The 13829-nt window shown below is 64.1% G+C and overlaps 1 protein-coding gene across 1 annotated transcript; it reads right to left on the bottom strand.

The window, feature by feature from the left end:
* Window positions 1-771: 771 nt before the first annotated feature.
* MKNK2 (MAPK interacting serine/threonine kinase 2) lies at window positions 772-13550 on the bottom strand. Its single transcript, XM_012745697.3, has 14 exons — window positions 13387-13550; window positions 13097-13243; window positions 9247-9343; window positions 9032-9133; window positions 8839-8936; window positions 6419-6498; window positions 6081-6154; window positions 5705-5809; window positions 5567-5622; window positions 5394-5489; window positions 4848-5042; window positions 4041-4205; window positions 3284-3327; window positions 772-3026 (listed from the first exon to the last, which is right to left on the bottom strand). Exons 2-14 carry the CDS (start codon window positions 13145-13147, stop codon window positions 2783-2785), a joined length of 1407 nt encoding a protein of 468 aa, XP_012601151.1. The 5' UTR covers window positions 13148-13243; window positions 13387-13550; the 3' UTR covers window positions 772-2782.
* Window positions 13551-13829: the final 279 nt, after the last annotated feature.

Below are 13829 nucleotides of genomic sequence, written 5' to 3'. Positions count from 1 at the left end.
GGAGGCTGGGGTCCAAGCCTAGTGGGGCAAGAGAGGGGGTGACTTTGAGAGGGAGACTGGGGTGCAAATGGGCTGTGTGTGAAGGAGGAGAGGGCAGGAGACAGCAGAGCAGACCATAGCTGGGAAGGGGAGAGGCTCTGGCCAGGGTGAGGGTGGAGAGCCCACGAGGCCTGCAGGGTGAAGGGGCTGGAAGGAGGATCGCTTTGTTCTCCAGATGGGGAAACTGAGACCCAGGGGTGGCCAGCCCTTGCCCTGCTGCCCCCTTCCACTCACGCCTCCAGGATCTGAAGTCAGCCCTGGGCTGTCCAGCACATCTCCTAGGCCACTGGCCCTAGCACAGAGTCCTGCATACAGCAAAGGCTTCATTATGGCTGAGGGGATGGACCCCAGAGTGAGCAGAAGGTTGGCCATGCAGAGGTGGTTCGAATTGCCAGGGCTTGTGAGGTTGCATTGCTTAAAGGCAGCCGCGACGTCTCCCGCTCCCTTTCCCAGGGAGTTCAGAGCCGGGAATCAGCGGCCATGTTGTGAGGAAGCCCAAGCCATGCAGGGAGGCTCCTTGCAGCTGGGCAGGCACCAGTGTGCTGTTGAGCCCTGTCTGGGAGTCACCCCAGCTGAGGATCCACACGTCCCGGAGGAAAAACCAACACCATTGTGCCCCCCCTCCGCATTCCTGACTTGAAGCATCATGGCAACAACATGGTTTCTGTACTGGCAGGTTTGGGCCGGCTTTGTACAAAGCAACAGAAAACCAGAACTCTGGGCACACCCGACCGCTTTTTATGACTTTTATTAAATCCTTACAAAACAGAATACAAAATTCCGGCTTTTGACAGTTGGTGGAAAGGAAAACTTTGAGCTCGATCAGTTCACCTGGTACAATGGAATTAAAGTGCTTGGATGTTTTTCCCCCACTTTAAAAAATTTCTGAGGTTTTTTTTTTGTTTGTTTGTTTGAACATCTTGACAGTGATGTACGGCCGTTCCCCCAGCGCCCAGGCCGCTCCAGATCTTCCGCTCATTCACAGTTAACGGTTACCAGTCCTCCAGGCCACCAGGAGACAGGGTGGGGGGAGAGAGGAAGTGACTGTCCCACCTTCGGAAAAACAGAAGCTGCAGCCACCAAGCTTTCCGGGTAAGATGGCTGCTGGCACCTGCAGCGTTTGTTCTTTTATACAAAAAGGCAGAAAATCCCCAGTTGCAAAACGTGGAATCGCTGCTGGGTGAGATGATGTGGGGGCAGGAGGCCCCCCCACCCCACGAGGGGTCTTTGGAAAGGCCAGTCCACAGATACAGGCGGGCGGGGGACCGGGGAGGGTGCACCACCCCCACCGGCCACCAGACTGTGACAATCGTAGGAGACTTGGGAGGGGGAAGGGGGACTGGGCAGACGGTGTCCGAGCCCCCACCCAGAGGCCCCTCCGACATTCAAGTATTCTTCAAGAACAGGGAAGCGAAGTCAACTGATGTTTTCTTTAAAAAACTAACTAAACATGACGAAAATCCCCGACCGCGGTCTAGAGGCCGGAGGGGCTGCCCTGGCAGACACCTGAGCGCACCCCGGGCTGGGCTGGCCAGGAAGCGACACCCCAGCTGCCGCCCCGACCAGCAGAGCACATGTGCACGTAGAAAAATGGGAACTCGTATTGCATAGTACTTCACCACCGAGCGGGGTGGGGGACCAAGCAGACCCTTCCCCGCCATTCCTGGGTGCCCGAAGAGAGGCCGGGGCCAGGGCCGTGGAAGCGGCGGCCATTTTCCTGAAGGTGGGCAGAACAAAAACGCTGCCCTCGCAGGTGGGGGAGTCAGCGGACCCCCTGGTCTGGCCCCAGCCATGGAGAGTGGGAGGGGGCCAACAGCTTCCATGCCAGACCCCAGTGGGGGCAGGGCAGGACGTGGCCGTAGTCAGACTTAGCCCTGAGAAGGGGCACTCAGGTGCCCCGAGGGGGTGTTGGGGACCCCCAGGTTGGCTGACGGCCGCCTGTCCAGCCCCTCCCACCCGCCGTGGGCTGGCAGATGCCCCTGGCTCCTGCTGCTTCAGTCCCTGGTGGGGTGGGGAGGAGGCAGTGGGTGTGTCCCCAACATCAGCTGCAGTTTAAGGTCAAGGTCAGAGGTGGAGTCCCACCATCAGGGGCCTAGACAGCTGGACTCGGAAGAAGCCCCAACTATCAACTCTCATGGGGACAGGGCGCTCGCAGGAGGGTCTGGGGGGGGGTCGGAGGGTGGGCTGCCCTCTCCCCTACACACCTGCACCCAGGCCCCCCCTCTGGAGACAGGGTGCCCCCTGCCCATCAAGCCACCAGGGTGTCTGGAGTGAGGAATTCAGGAGCTGCTGTTCCTGTGACACGAGGAGAGGGGGCCGTCCCTGAAAGTCCTGAGGGCTGGGGAGGCAGACACAGGGAGGGGACGTCCTGTGCCCCCAGCCCTGGGAGATGGCAGCCAGCGGAACGCAGGCTCCCAAGTCACCGTGCAGGCGACTGGGGCAAGGAGGTGGTGGCGGGCTGCAGTGACCTTGGCAGTCCAGGCGAGCTTGGGGACAGGAGAAACCCAGCCACAGCACCCTCCACTCTCCACCCCATCAGAAGGAAAAAACAAAAGAAATGAGGAGGGGGAACAGGAAAAAAACCCCAAAGCAAAAACCTTCTATAAAAAACCAGCCCCTCCGCTGAGCTTAACGCCAGGGAATGCAGCCAGAGGGGGCGGCCCGCGGAACGCGGACTCGCCATAGCTTAAAAAAAAGTTTAGACCTGGGGGGCACCTATGTACAGAGGGAAGGCGGGAGGGCATCAGGCGCGGTCTCCCACGAGGACCACGGGGGCCGCGGACAGGCTGGCTCTCTGCCGCCGCTGGGCCAGCTTGGACTCGGAGGGCGGGGACAGCTGCAGGCAGCGTGAGGTAGCTCGGACAAGGACGGGCTGGCCCTGCCCCGCGGCCTCCTCCTCCGCCAAGTCCTCTTCGCGCTGGGCCAGCTGCCGGTTCATGGCGATGGCCTCGGCCGCAAAGGACGTGAGGTCTTTGGCACAGCTGTTCCTGGGAGGGCAAAGCAGGGGACAGTTGCTGAGGTTGCACCCCTTCCCACTTCGCTGGGGGACCCTTGGGGTCTGCGTAGTGCCCTCTCCGGGCACCAGGACCCCACTGGCGGCTCTAGCAAATCACCCGGTATGAGGACATCCAAGACTTGGGTCTTTTCCCCACCTAAAAGGTTTTTTGCATCTTTTTGAAATATCTGAACATTTAACCCGCCCCCCTACCAGCTTAGGTGGCCCGAGATCCCCCCAGGGCCTCACCTCTGCAGGACCATGGGCGTGGGCAGGGTGTTCTCTGGGGCGCACTGCAACGAGACAGGAGGGGGTGGCTAGAGCAGGCCCGGCCCACCCTGAGGGTGCCCTGCTGGCTCTGGTGGCACCAGGGGAGACCCCGAGTACACCCTCATCACTGGGACCCGCCTGGAGACATGGGCGCAACTGGTGCCCATGAGCCGAGGCTGCACATGCACCTGCCCAGGGACCCTGAGCCAGGTGGGAGACAGGACGCTGTGTGGCCCCAGGCTCCAAAGCCACACCCGTCCTGGGGGTTTTTAGCCCGAGCCCACCCTCACGCGCATAGGTCTCCGAGGCTCCGGAAGGGTTTGGAGCCCTCCCTTGCTGTGGAAAACAGAGTGTCCCAAGCTTCTATTTTTAGTAAAGCCCGCTGCCCTGGTGGCCTCACTCCCCTGGGGCGGCAGCTTGGCTCAGATGACCCCTGGCCAGGAGCAACATGGGGGTGGGGGTGGGACAGAGCCCTGGGCTGACACTGGCAGTCTCAGGCATGAGGCCTCTGCCCTGCCACTATGGGGCCCAGGGCCAGGCAGGCCAGGAGGATCTTCTGAGCCACTGCTCCTGCCAGGCCCCACGTGGCCACAGCCACTCGATGGGGTTCCAGGGAAGATTTCAGTAGCACCCCCAGATGCCATCTCATCTCCAGGTCTCCACGCTGCACCCTCAGGGTGTTTCATATGCTTGCTGAGAGCCTCGTGCCCTCCCCAGCCCTGGCACCCATGCTCACCCCCTGCACCCAGGGGTGCTGCAGGACTTGGGCGGCGCTCAGCCGCTGCTTGGCGTCGCGGACGAGCAGCTTGGAGATGAGGTCTTTGGCGGAGAGGGAGATGTGGGCCCAGTCCTTGTCGGGGAACTCGTACTTGCCCTCCTGAATGCTCTCAAATAGCATGTTCTAGGGAACATGGCAGGGCAGGGGTTCAGCTACCACTGGCAAGGTTGGCCAAGCCCCTGCCACCCAGACGGCAAATTGGAATAGGTGGCCTCTGGGATGGGCAGAGGGCTGCAGGGCCCAGGGTCCTGTGACCCGTGGGCAGGGCTGGGGGATCTGGAGGGTGTCACAGGAAGGGGAGGGGACATAGGGGAGGTGGCTGGGAGGCTGAGCCAACAGGGTGGTTAAGTGGTGTTTGATTTACTAAGACTGCTCCAGGGGGCACCAGGCAGGGCTTGCTGAGCCGCCAGCCCTGGGCAGGAGGCCCAGACCCGATCACCCCAGCCACAGCTCTCACTCACCTCTTTGCTACCAGACCCCTGTCCCTGTCTGACTCCCTTAGGCCAGGAAACCCCAAAGCTTTCAAAACCCTGGAGAATGGGTGGCCACTGCCCTATGGATGGTGTCAGTGCTTGGTGTTCAGGGGACAGGTCCCTAACGTAAGAGAAGGGGTGCACTACGCAGGTCCACAGGAGAGGAGGGGTGCATGGGGCAGGTCCCCAAGAGGAGGAGGAGGAGGAGGGGGAGGGGTGCCCAGGGCAGGTCTTGGGCGTGGGGGCGCAGGGTAGCCAGGGGTGCACGGGGTGGGGGTGTCCCAGGGCGCACCTGGCAGGCCGGGCAGGCCTCGCCACGGTCCCAGCCGCAGTCGCTGCCGCAGTGGCCCACGAAGGGCGGGTAGCCGCTGAGCAGGATGTACAGGATGACACCCAGGCTCCACAGGTCGCAGCGCTTGTCGTAGATGCTGGCCTCCTCACTGAAGGCCTCCACCACCTCAGGAGCCATGTACTCGGCCGAGCCGCACTGCAGGGGGCGGCGAGTCACGTGGGCGCTGGAGCCGGGCAACTGCTGCCACCAGAGCCCGCCCACTCGGCCCCACCCCACCGAGCTAGGCCCAGCCAATCAGCGGCTGCTGGGAGCCCGCCCCGCCCAATCAGCAGGTGCTGGGACTGCTCTGCCTGGCCAATCAGCGGCAGTGCTAGACCGTCCCACCCACCCCCCGCCCAGCCAATCAGAGGCTGTTGCTAGGCGGAAGCAGAACTCCGTGACCTGAGCCGCCGGCCAGCCCGGGCGGGTGAGGTTACGCAACTTTCTTGCCCTGAGCCCCATGCCCTGCCCCGCACCCCTCTGGGCACCCTGGCTGCCGGGGCTCACCGGGGTGAGCAGCTCTGGGGTGGAGATGGGGGAGCAGTCTCCGTTGAGCTTGATGCCACTGCCCAGGTCGAAGTCGCAGATCTTCACGGGGGACACCTGGGTGGGGTTGGGGGAGCGTGAGCACTGGGGTGCCTCACCTGGCCAGGTTGCCCCACCAGGCTGGGGTGCCTCACCTGGTTGGGGTGCTCGCAGAGGATGTTTTCTGGCTTCAGATCCCTGTGGGCAATGCCTACAGGGAAGCAACACAAGGGCATTGGGGTGGGAGTGTGTCCAGCAGTCCTGGGCAAGTGGGGCCTCTGCTGGAGACTCACCTTTGTTGTGCAGGAAGTCCAGGGCACTGGCCACGTCCTGCACCACCACGCTGGCCTCCAGCTCGTTAAAGTGCCGCCGCTTGTGGATGTGACTCAGAATGGAACCTGTAGTGGGGCCAAGGCAGAGAGAGAACAGGTGGGGTCACTTCCCAAGGCCCTGGGGCCCATGCACCACACCTACACTGGCTCCCTTGGACCCAGAGTCCTGGACCCTGAGCCACATGTACACAGGATGCTCAGAACCCACAAGACCTCTCCCGTGTGTAGGACCCTCTGAAAGGTCATTCCTGCTGGCTCTAAGGGGGAATATCCCATAAGGGGGGCTGAAAATATCTCCCGGCTCCTTCCCTCCCCACGACTAGGAGCCGCCACGTACCACCCCGCATCTTCTCAAACACCAGGTAGAAGCGGTCCTCCTCCTCGAAGAATTCAATCAGTTCTAGGACGTTCCTGGGGGAGGGGGCAGGAGAGGAGCTGAGGCACTCTGAGGCCCCTGGGCACCCACTACCCAGCCTAGGAGGGGCCCCCGCTCTCTGTGCCCACCTGCCCACTGGGGGCTTCAGCCACACTGCCACTGGGTCCACTCACATACCCAGCCTGGTAAACAGTGGGTGCTCAATAAATGCTTGCTAGGGGTGATGTGGCACTTAGGCCCATTCAGCTACTGAAAGATGGCTCGGGGCCTGGTGCTGTGGGGAAAGCAGGTCACCTTACCTGTGTCCCTGGCACTGATACAGCATCTCCACCTCCCGGAAAACCCTGCTCCGAATGTGGCCCGGTTGCTTCTCAATGATCTGCAACAGGGAAGGGACACGCGCCTGGGTCAGCCAGACCGGCCATAGCTGGAGAGGGGCAGGTGAGGCCCCGCCAGACACTGCTGTGCCGCGTCTGAAATTCCATCAGAGCTCTGGAAGGCAGGGCTCTCTCCTGAATTTGCCAGAAGTCAAAACTTGGGAGTCAGCAGGGAGCATCGCGAAGTGGACCAGGAAAGAAAAGCTGACAGAAGACAAGCGGTTGGGGCAGCCCTGCACCCCTACTCTGACGGGCCTTGGGGGTGTACTAGGGATTGGGGGCCTCCGCAAAATACCCCCACGCACAGTGTCAGGGTCCCTTGGACTGGCGGCCACCCCTCTCTGACCAGGAGACCAGCCAGCTATACTTCTTGGCTCCCACAGGACCAGTGGAACAAGGGAAGCTTCAAGGAGCCTGGCTGCCAGCCTGGGTAGTCCCCACGCGCCACATAGCCACAGCACCAAATCCTGACTCCACCCCAACCTGGGGAGGTGCCTCCCTGGGGCCCATCAGCCTGTGTCTGTTTCAGACCAGCCCCGAGTGTCTATCCCAGACAGGGGGCCCAGAGTCCGGGAAGGCGGCCTGAGCCCTACCCCACTGCCCTCTGGCCTCTAGTAGCTTCTAAGGACTAGAGGGTTTTGCCCCCATCAGATGACCCCAGCCACTTTCGCTGGCAGAGATGGGGTCAAAAGGTGGGGCCAGCTCTCCCAGGTACCTGCCGGGCACCTCCTCCCAGGCTGGACACCCTGGCCCCCTCTCACTGGGCAGGTGGGTGGAGGGTGACCACGTGTGCCCAGGGCAGGTCTGATGGGGGACAGGGGATGTGTTTCTCCACCCTTGAGCCCCCAGCTACCACCTATACACTGTTGCTCATGTCTAGCGACAGATACACCAGCCCTAGCGAGGGACAACAGAACCACCTGATTTGGGGGTCTCTAGAGACGTCACCACCCCCCAGGCTGAAACCGGACCTCACCCTGTTCCTTGGAAAGCCGGCTAGGATGGCAAAGTCCCTCCTGGCAGGGGAGCGGCCTTCTCTGAAGTCCTAGCTGGGGCTCCACGGCCCTGGAGCCCCTTACCCGCAGGCCCAGGCCACACTCCTCAAACCCAAAGGTTACTGCTCTGCCCTAGGGCCCAGCTGCTTTTTGTCCCCTCCGCCCACGACACCCCACTCCTGCCACTGCCCCTGGCTGGGCCAGCTCCTCCGCAACTTCAGTGGTCCTCAAGACACCCCCACCAGGAAGGCCCCCAGATACCAGCACTGATCACACCAGGTCATGGTTTCAAGGCGACCAAGGAGCCAGCCCCAAGACAGCAGCAAGAAGCCTCGGTGAGGCCACGTGGTACAACTCAGGCTATCTCACGCCTCTGAGCCTCAGTTTCCCTATCTGTCAAATGAGGACACGAAGCCAGGCTGCCTGGCAGCACCATTGGGAGGACCGTGCTCAGAAGGATGCCCGCTGTGCAAAAGTGCTCTGTGAGTGTCCCAGTCCCCAGCACCTTCACCCTGCCCCACCTGTGAGCTCCCAGGGAGCCGGGACCACAACTGCATCTGTCACCACCTGTGGCGGCCATGACCCCAGCACCTGGCCAACAGCCTCCCCTGACTTGGAAAGGTGAGGCTCCCTCCTCCCTGCGCCATGGGCTGGGCGCTCCCGTCCCTCTCTCCTCTAACACAGCTCTGGTGTGGCCTGGCCTCCCACCAGGGTCCGCAGGCGCTGGCCAGCCCTGCCTGCCAGGGAGCAGCTGGCCTCCTCCCTGGGCAGCTGGCCCTCCCATGACCCCAGCCAGCCCGGGAGCCGGATATGGGGTCACGAGGGAAGCCTGGACAGTTTCTTGGAACACAAGACCCAACTGCGTGCCCTGCAAGGTCACAAGGCCACTGCCAGGGCCTCAGCAGCCTCAGGCTCCCAGACCACTGGCTGCAGGGGAAGCTCCCAGGGGCCACACTGGGTTTCCCCAAATGCAGAGCCCCCTCAAACACCCCCTGGGAGGGCTCAGAGGTGGGGGACCTGCCTGAGAGACTCAGCGGGCAAGTGTCGCCTTGGACCAAAGCCCCCAGCTCTGGGCAGCCACTCTGGACAGGTTCTCTGGACACAGGGTGGGCAGGGGCTGCCCTCACTGCCACTCCTGTCTGGACTTGGGGGCTTAGCAGGGATGACCTGATTTCCCAGAAGTGGCCTGAGTCACCAGGCCTGGGGACCATTTTTAGATACTGGTTTTCCCTGGCTGTCAGCCTAGGAGCTCGAATGCCACCCCCTTCCTCCTGTCACCCCGGGCCAGTGCCAGATCCCAGGCCTGCCGGGAAGGGCCAGGGAGCAGCTCCAGCCGCCGGAGCTCACCTTGACGGCGTACTCCTGGTTAGTGATGAGGTTGACACAGGTCTGCACGCGGGCGTGGGCGCCTTCCCCGAGCACGTCCTCCTGCAGCTGGTAGACGTCTGAGGAGCAGCGGGGTTGGGGTCAGAGGACCCGCAGCTGGCGCCTCCTCACCACTGGCGGCCTCCCCGCCGCCCCCCACCTGCCACCCTCTCACCTTCGAACCTGCCCGAGAAGCTGTCGGTGGCTCGGCTGCGCTTCTTCTTCTTGCTCCTCTTCTTGGCGTCCGGGATGTCGATGGGCTGACTGGTGGGCATGTCTGCGCGGAGGGACACCCGCCAGGGCTTAGGAGGGGGCCCTACTCGGCCTGCACCCCCTGCTGAGGGGGGGGCTCGGTGGGTGCCACGTGCCCCCACCCCTTGGGCCTCTCACCAGGGCGGGCCCCGCGCTGCAGGCTGAAGTCTGGGTCCTCAGAGTCCCCGTGGTGGGCCTGGTCTAGGGAGAAGGCCAGCTCGAAAGGGTTCTGCCCCTGCAGGACAGGACAGGACAGGAGAGTGCTCAGGCCCTGTCCTGCCACGCACGGCCCCAGCACCAAGAACGGTCCCCGCTGAACGTCCATAGGCCAAGGCTGAGAAGCCCCCAGTTAGTTACCCAGAGACAAATTCAGTCTGACCCGGCTTACACTGGACACCAGAATAAACTCCCAACAGGGCCGACGGACAGACCAGGTGACCCGCACACAGCTCCTGGGACTCCTCGCCTCCCTCCCCACTCAGGTGTGGATTTAACCATGTGCAGCCTGCTAAGACCTCAGCAGGGCAGGGGACCGTGGGACGCAGAGTCTCTTGGGTGTCAGTGGAATCCCTTAATCCAGTGGTTCTCACCTAGGGGGTATTCCAACCCTATGGGACAATGCTGGGACATTCATGGTTGTCATAATTGGGGCTGCTCCTGGCATAGAGCGGGTGGAGGCAGGGACGCTGCTCAGCACCTGCAGTGGCCAGGACGGTCCCTCCCCAAAGAACGACCTGGCCCCAAATACTGACAGTGTCAAAGTGGAGAACCCTTGTTCTCCCCCAGGGGAAACCTGACCCTCTGCCCCCGGGCCAGGCCCCTGGGTGCCCCAGGGAGGGGGTGCAGTGTGGGGGAGGGGCAGATGCAGGCAGAAGCTGCCTGGGGGCCCTGCTTGATGCCAGGGCTGAGTCACCACAGGGCCCAAGCCACATCTCGTGCCTCAGTTTACTTGTGTGCAGAATGGGGCCTGCGTGGCTGACCTCTGGGATCAAAGGCAGTGGGGCAGCGCAAGGAGGTGACTCACTGGGCAGGGCTCCCAGACTGGCAGCCAGGTCTGCTTTCCCACGGCCTGCTGGGCTGTCTCAGCCCGGCTCGGCCCTGCCTGGGCCTCAGTTTCCCCCCTTCTTCCTTATCTTGCCTGTAGAGGGGGTGGGGGATGAATCCAGTCCCTGTCACTGCACTGCCTGCCCTGCAGTCTCAGGCCACCTGCACATCTGTGTGCCAGGCCCTGAGGCTGCCCAGAACACCTCCCCAACCCCAGCTCTGTGTATCCAAACCCTACGTATCCTCTGAGCATCACAGTCCCCCACTGAAGTGAGAGACTCGGTGCTCGTGGCACCACAACTGCTGGTGGCCAGGGTCCAGCTGGGTCCCTGCCTGGCCCCCAGAGGCTCATGGGAGAGATGCCCACAAGTGTGCCAGGCCCTGCCAGGCCACAGCCTGCGTGGTCCCGTTTCAGTGTCAGACAACCCTGGAGGGACCCCCCTCGCAGGCCCTGGTACCCAGCTAAGCTCACCCCTCTAAGGGAGGGGCTGTAGCAGGCGGGATTTGCATTCGGGCCTGTGGCACTTGACAGGCTGGAGCTTGGGCAAGACAATGGGGAGTGTGTGACACCCTGACCCAGGGTGGGAGGACGCTGGGGGCCTGACGGACCTTTTCCTAGCCCCAGACACAGGAGGGCTGGAAGGACTGTTTCTGCAGAGTGGGTGTGATCCAGTTGGGGATGGAGAGTCCCTCATGGAGGGGGCGGGGCCTGGCTCCCATGCAGCTGAGCTCTACGCTCTAAGTCAGCGTCCCCAGCCAGGGGGGCCTTGGCAAGCAGGGGGCCTACAGATGCGGGGGCAGGTCCTAGTCCCAGCAAGGATGCTGGGTGGCCTGGGCTGAGTAGCTGCCCCTCTCTGAGCCCCTAGACAAGTGGGGCACGGCCCTGACAGGGGGGACATCTGGCAAAGAAGCCACTCCAGGAGAGCCCAGTGCAGAGGGGCCAGGCCAGACACCTCGCTTGGCACAGAGGGGCAGGTGGCGGCCAGATAGCGGGAGTGTCTGAGAACCAGGCCGTTGTCCCTGCCTCCCGCCCACCCTGCCCTGGGCAGATAGTTGCTAAGAGGCCTTGCAGGGGAGGGGAGCGGGGGGCACTCCAGCCGCCCCACAGGGCGCCAGGCACACCCAGCTCTGATAAGGTATCCCATCCAGAGGGCCTGGTGGCCACCTGGGGCCACCACAAAAAGGGGGTGACTAGAGTCAAAAGCCAGGCACAGCTTTCACTTGCTTTCTGACCTTGACCTAGTGACCACCTTAGGCCTATCAGAGGGACAGGAGGCAGGTGCCTGCAACTCGTTGGCCCTGGAAAGGGTGAAAGGACTTGGGGCTGCAGGGCCTAGTTTGAGCCTGGCTTTATCTGGTCACCGTCCCCACAAGCCCATCATGGCCTCCAACTCAGAAAAGCAGAGACAGATGGGCAGGCCAGAGCCACTATGGGGATGGGACAGATCTGCTGTCGCCAGGGGCTGGGTACTGTCATTCCTGTGTCCTCGAGCAGGAGGGCCCCAGGCAGATGCCTACTGTCTGGGAACCTTCACCTTCCCAACATGCCTGCACACGTCCTCCCGGCTGAGGGCATCTCAGGAGAGGTGGCCCCACCCCAAGGGAGCAGGTGGGATGATGGGAGGGGATTCCTAGCATGACCAGACCCTAGGACCTGGAGGAGTACTTCCTGGGAACCCCCCGCCTAGGTCCCAACTATGAGTGGGGCAGTCCGGTGGCCATGCACAGAGACCAGCCCAGTCCCGAGCAGCATGGGCGGTCCTGGCCCAACCCGCCCTGGGTCTGGCTGCAGGATGCGAGTCAGCAGTCCTTGGCAGGAGGCAGCTGGAACCATCCGGAAAGTTCGAGTTTGCTTTGGCTGCCTCGCTGGCCCCATGCGTTGACCTGGTCTCAGCTCATGCCCAGCCCCAGGAGGGAAAGCCCACGGTCGGAGATGTCTCAGGTCCAGCCCCATCCCGCCCAGCCCTGGACACTCTCAGGACAGCCACTGCCCTGGGAGAAAATGCAGGTGACAGGCATGCAGCAAGGGTTGGGGAGCTGGCCCGGGACACTGGCTGGACAGGCCTGGGAATTGCTCCGAGCAGCCTTTGCTTGCTCCTCCCACCCTGGTGCAGGCGTGTGTACACACCACACACATAGTCCTGCCTTCCACCGGGCAACAGGTCCCTGCCCAAGGAAGCTGGGGAGGCCATTACATAACCCGGCCTGTGGGGTGGGGCAGCAGGCTGACATCATTGCGTCCCCTGGGCCAGGCCCTGTGGGGCCCCTGCCCAGCACCTGCCCTCCCGCCCCACCCCCCCAGATCGCTCAGCCGAGATCAGGGTTTAGTTGCCCGCCACCAGGCTGCTGCAAATTTCTCGCTCCAACAGGAAGCAGCACTTGGGCCTGGGTGTCTGGGAGGTGCAGGGCAGAGGGAACATGCAACCCACTCTCCCCTTTCACAGGCCACCTTGGCGTGGGTGTGAGAGGCGCCCGACCTGGCCTAGGAGCCTGGAGCAAGGTCCCAACAAGCCACGCCGGGGTGAGGACGGGGTTGTGGCCTGCTGAACCCCTCCCCCAGTGCACAACAACTGGGCTGGCAGGGGACACCCAGGCCTGCCTGCAGTACTGGACTAGGGACCCCACAGGCCACATGCAGGGCTTGGGACAGGACTGCGGTCTGCAGACCCCTGCCCCACCACAACACAGCCCACGGGGGCTTGCAGGGGACACACAGCCAAGGACCCCCCTGAGGCACGGACAGCTCAGCCCCCCTGGGGTTCCCACGGGCCACAGCTCGGGAGGGGCCTGTGGCCTGCGGACACCCCGACGGCGCACCCCCGGCTAGGACAGCCAAGGCACAGGGCGGGGGCCTGCGCCAGCCTACCCCCGAGGCAGGCTCCGTGCCCTCCCACCGGCCGCTTGGGGGCCAGCCCGGAGCGCCCCGAACCGACCCGGGCCTCACCTTGAACGAACGGTGGAAGCCCTGAAGTTCGGCTGTTTTCTTCTGCACCATCTTCCGTCCGGGCCCCGCCAGCGGGGGAGGGGACAGCGGGCCGGGGGGCGGCCCCGGGGGCGGGCGGCCGGGCGGGGGGCGGCCAGGGACGGGCCCCTGCGGGCGGGAGCAGACAAAGGGAACGCGGTGAGCGGCGGCGGCGGCCGGAGTGCGGCCCGGGCGGGGGCGGCGAGGGCGCCGCGGGGCCGGTTCCCCGCGCCGGGCCGAGGACCCAGGGGCCGCCCGGGACTCGCACTCACCGGGGTCGGGCTCGGGTCGGGGCCGCAGTGCCGCCGCCGCCCGACGTCGCGAAGCCCGGACCCCGCTCCGCGGACCGCGCGGGGAACAGCGCCGCCGCCGCCGCCGCCGCCGCCGCCGCCACCGCGGACTCCTCCGCCTGGGCCGCCGCCGCCGAGAGGAGCCGAGCGCGCCGCCGCTGCCTTCGCCTTTATAGGCCCGGCCCGCCCAGGCCCCGCCCTCAACGCAGGCCCCGCCTCGGACACGCCCCCCGCGCGCCGGGGGCGGAGCGTCGTGGAGCGAGGAAGGCACTCCGGGCTTCGAATGCGGCTGCGCGCTCCGAGAGGGGGCGTGTCCGCGCCGCCGCGCTCGTGCCTGCGCGGTGCGGCGCTCGGGCTCCTGGCGCGGCAGCCGCTCAGCGTCCAACTTCTCTCCCGCCGCCTGCGCCTCGGGGTTCCTGGGGCCC

This window comes from Microcebus murinus, chromosome 27, assembly GCF_040939455.1.
Source record: "Microcebus murinus isolate Inina chromosome 27, M.murinus_Inina_mat1.0, whole genome shotgun sequence".
NCBI classification, from domain to species: domain Eukaryota; kingdom Metazoa; phylum Chordata; class Mammalia; order Primates; family Cheirogaleidae; genus Microcebus; species Microcebus murinus.
The sequence above is the reverse complement of the archived record's forward strand: the minus strand, read 5'-3'. Positions and strand labels throughout refer to the sequence as shown.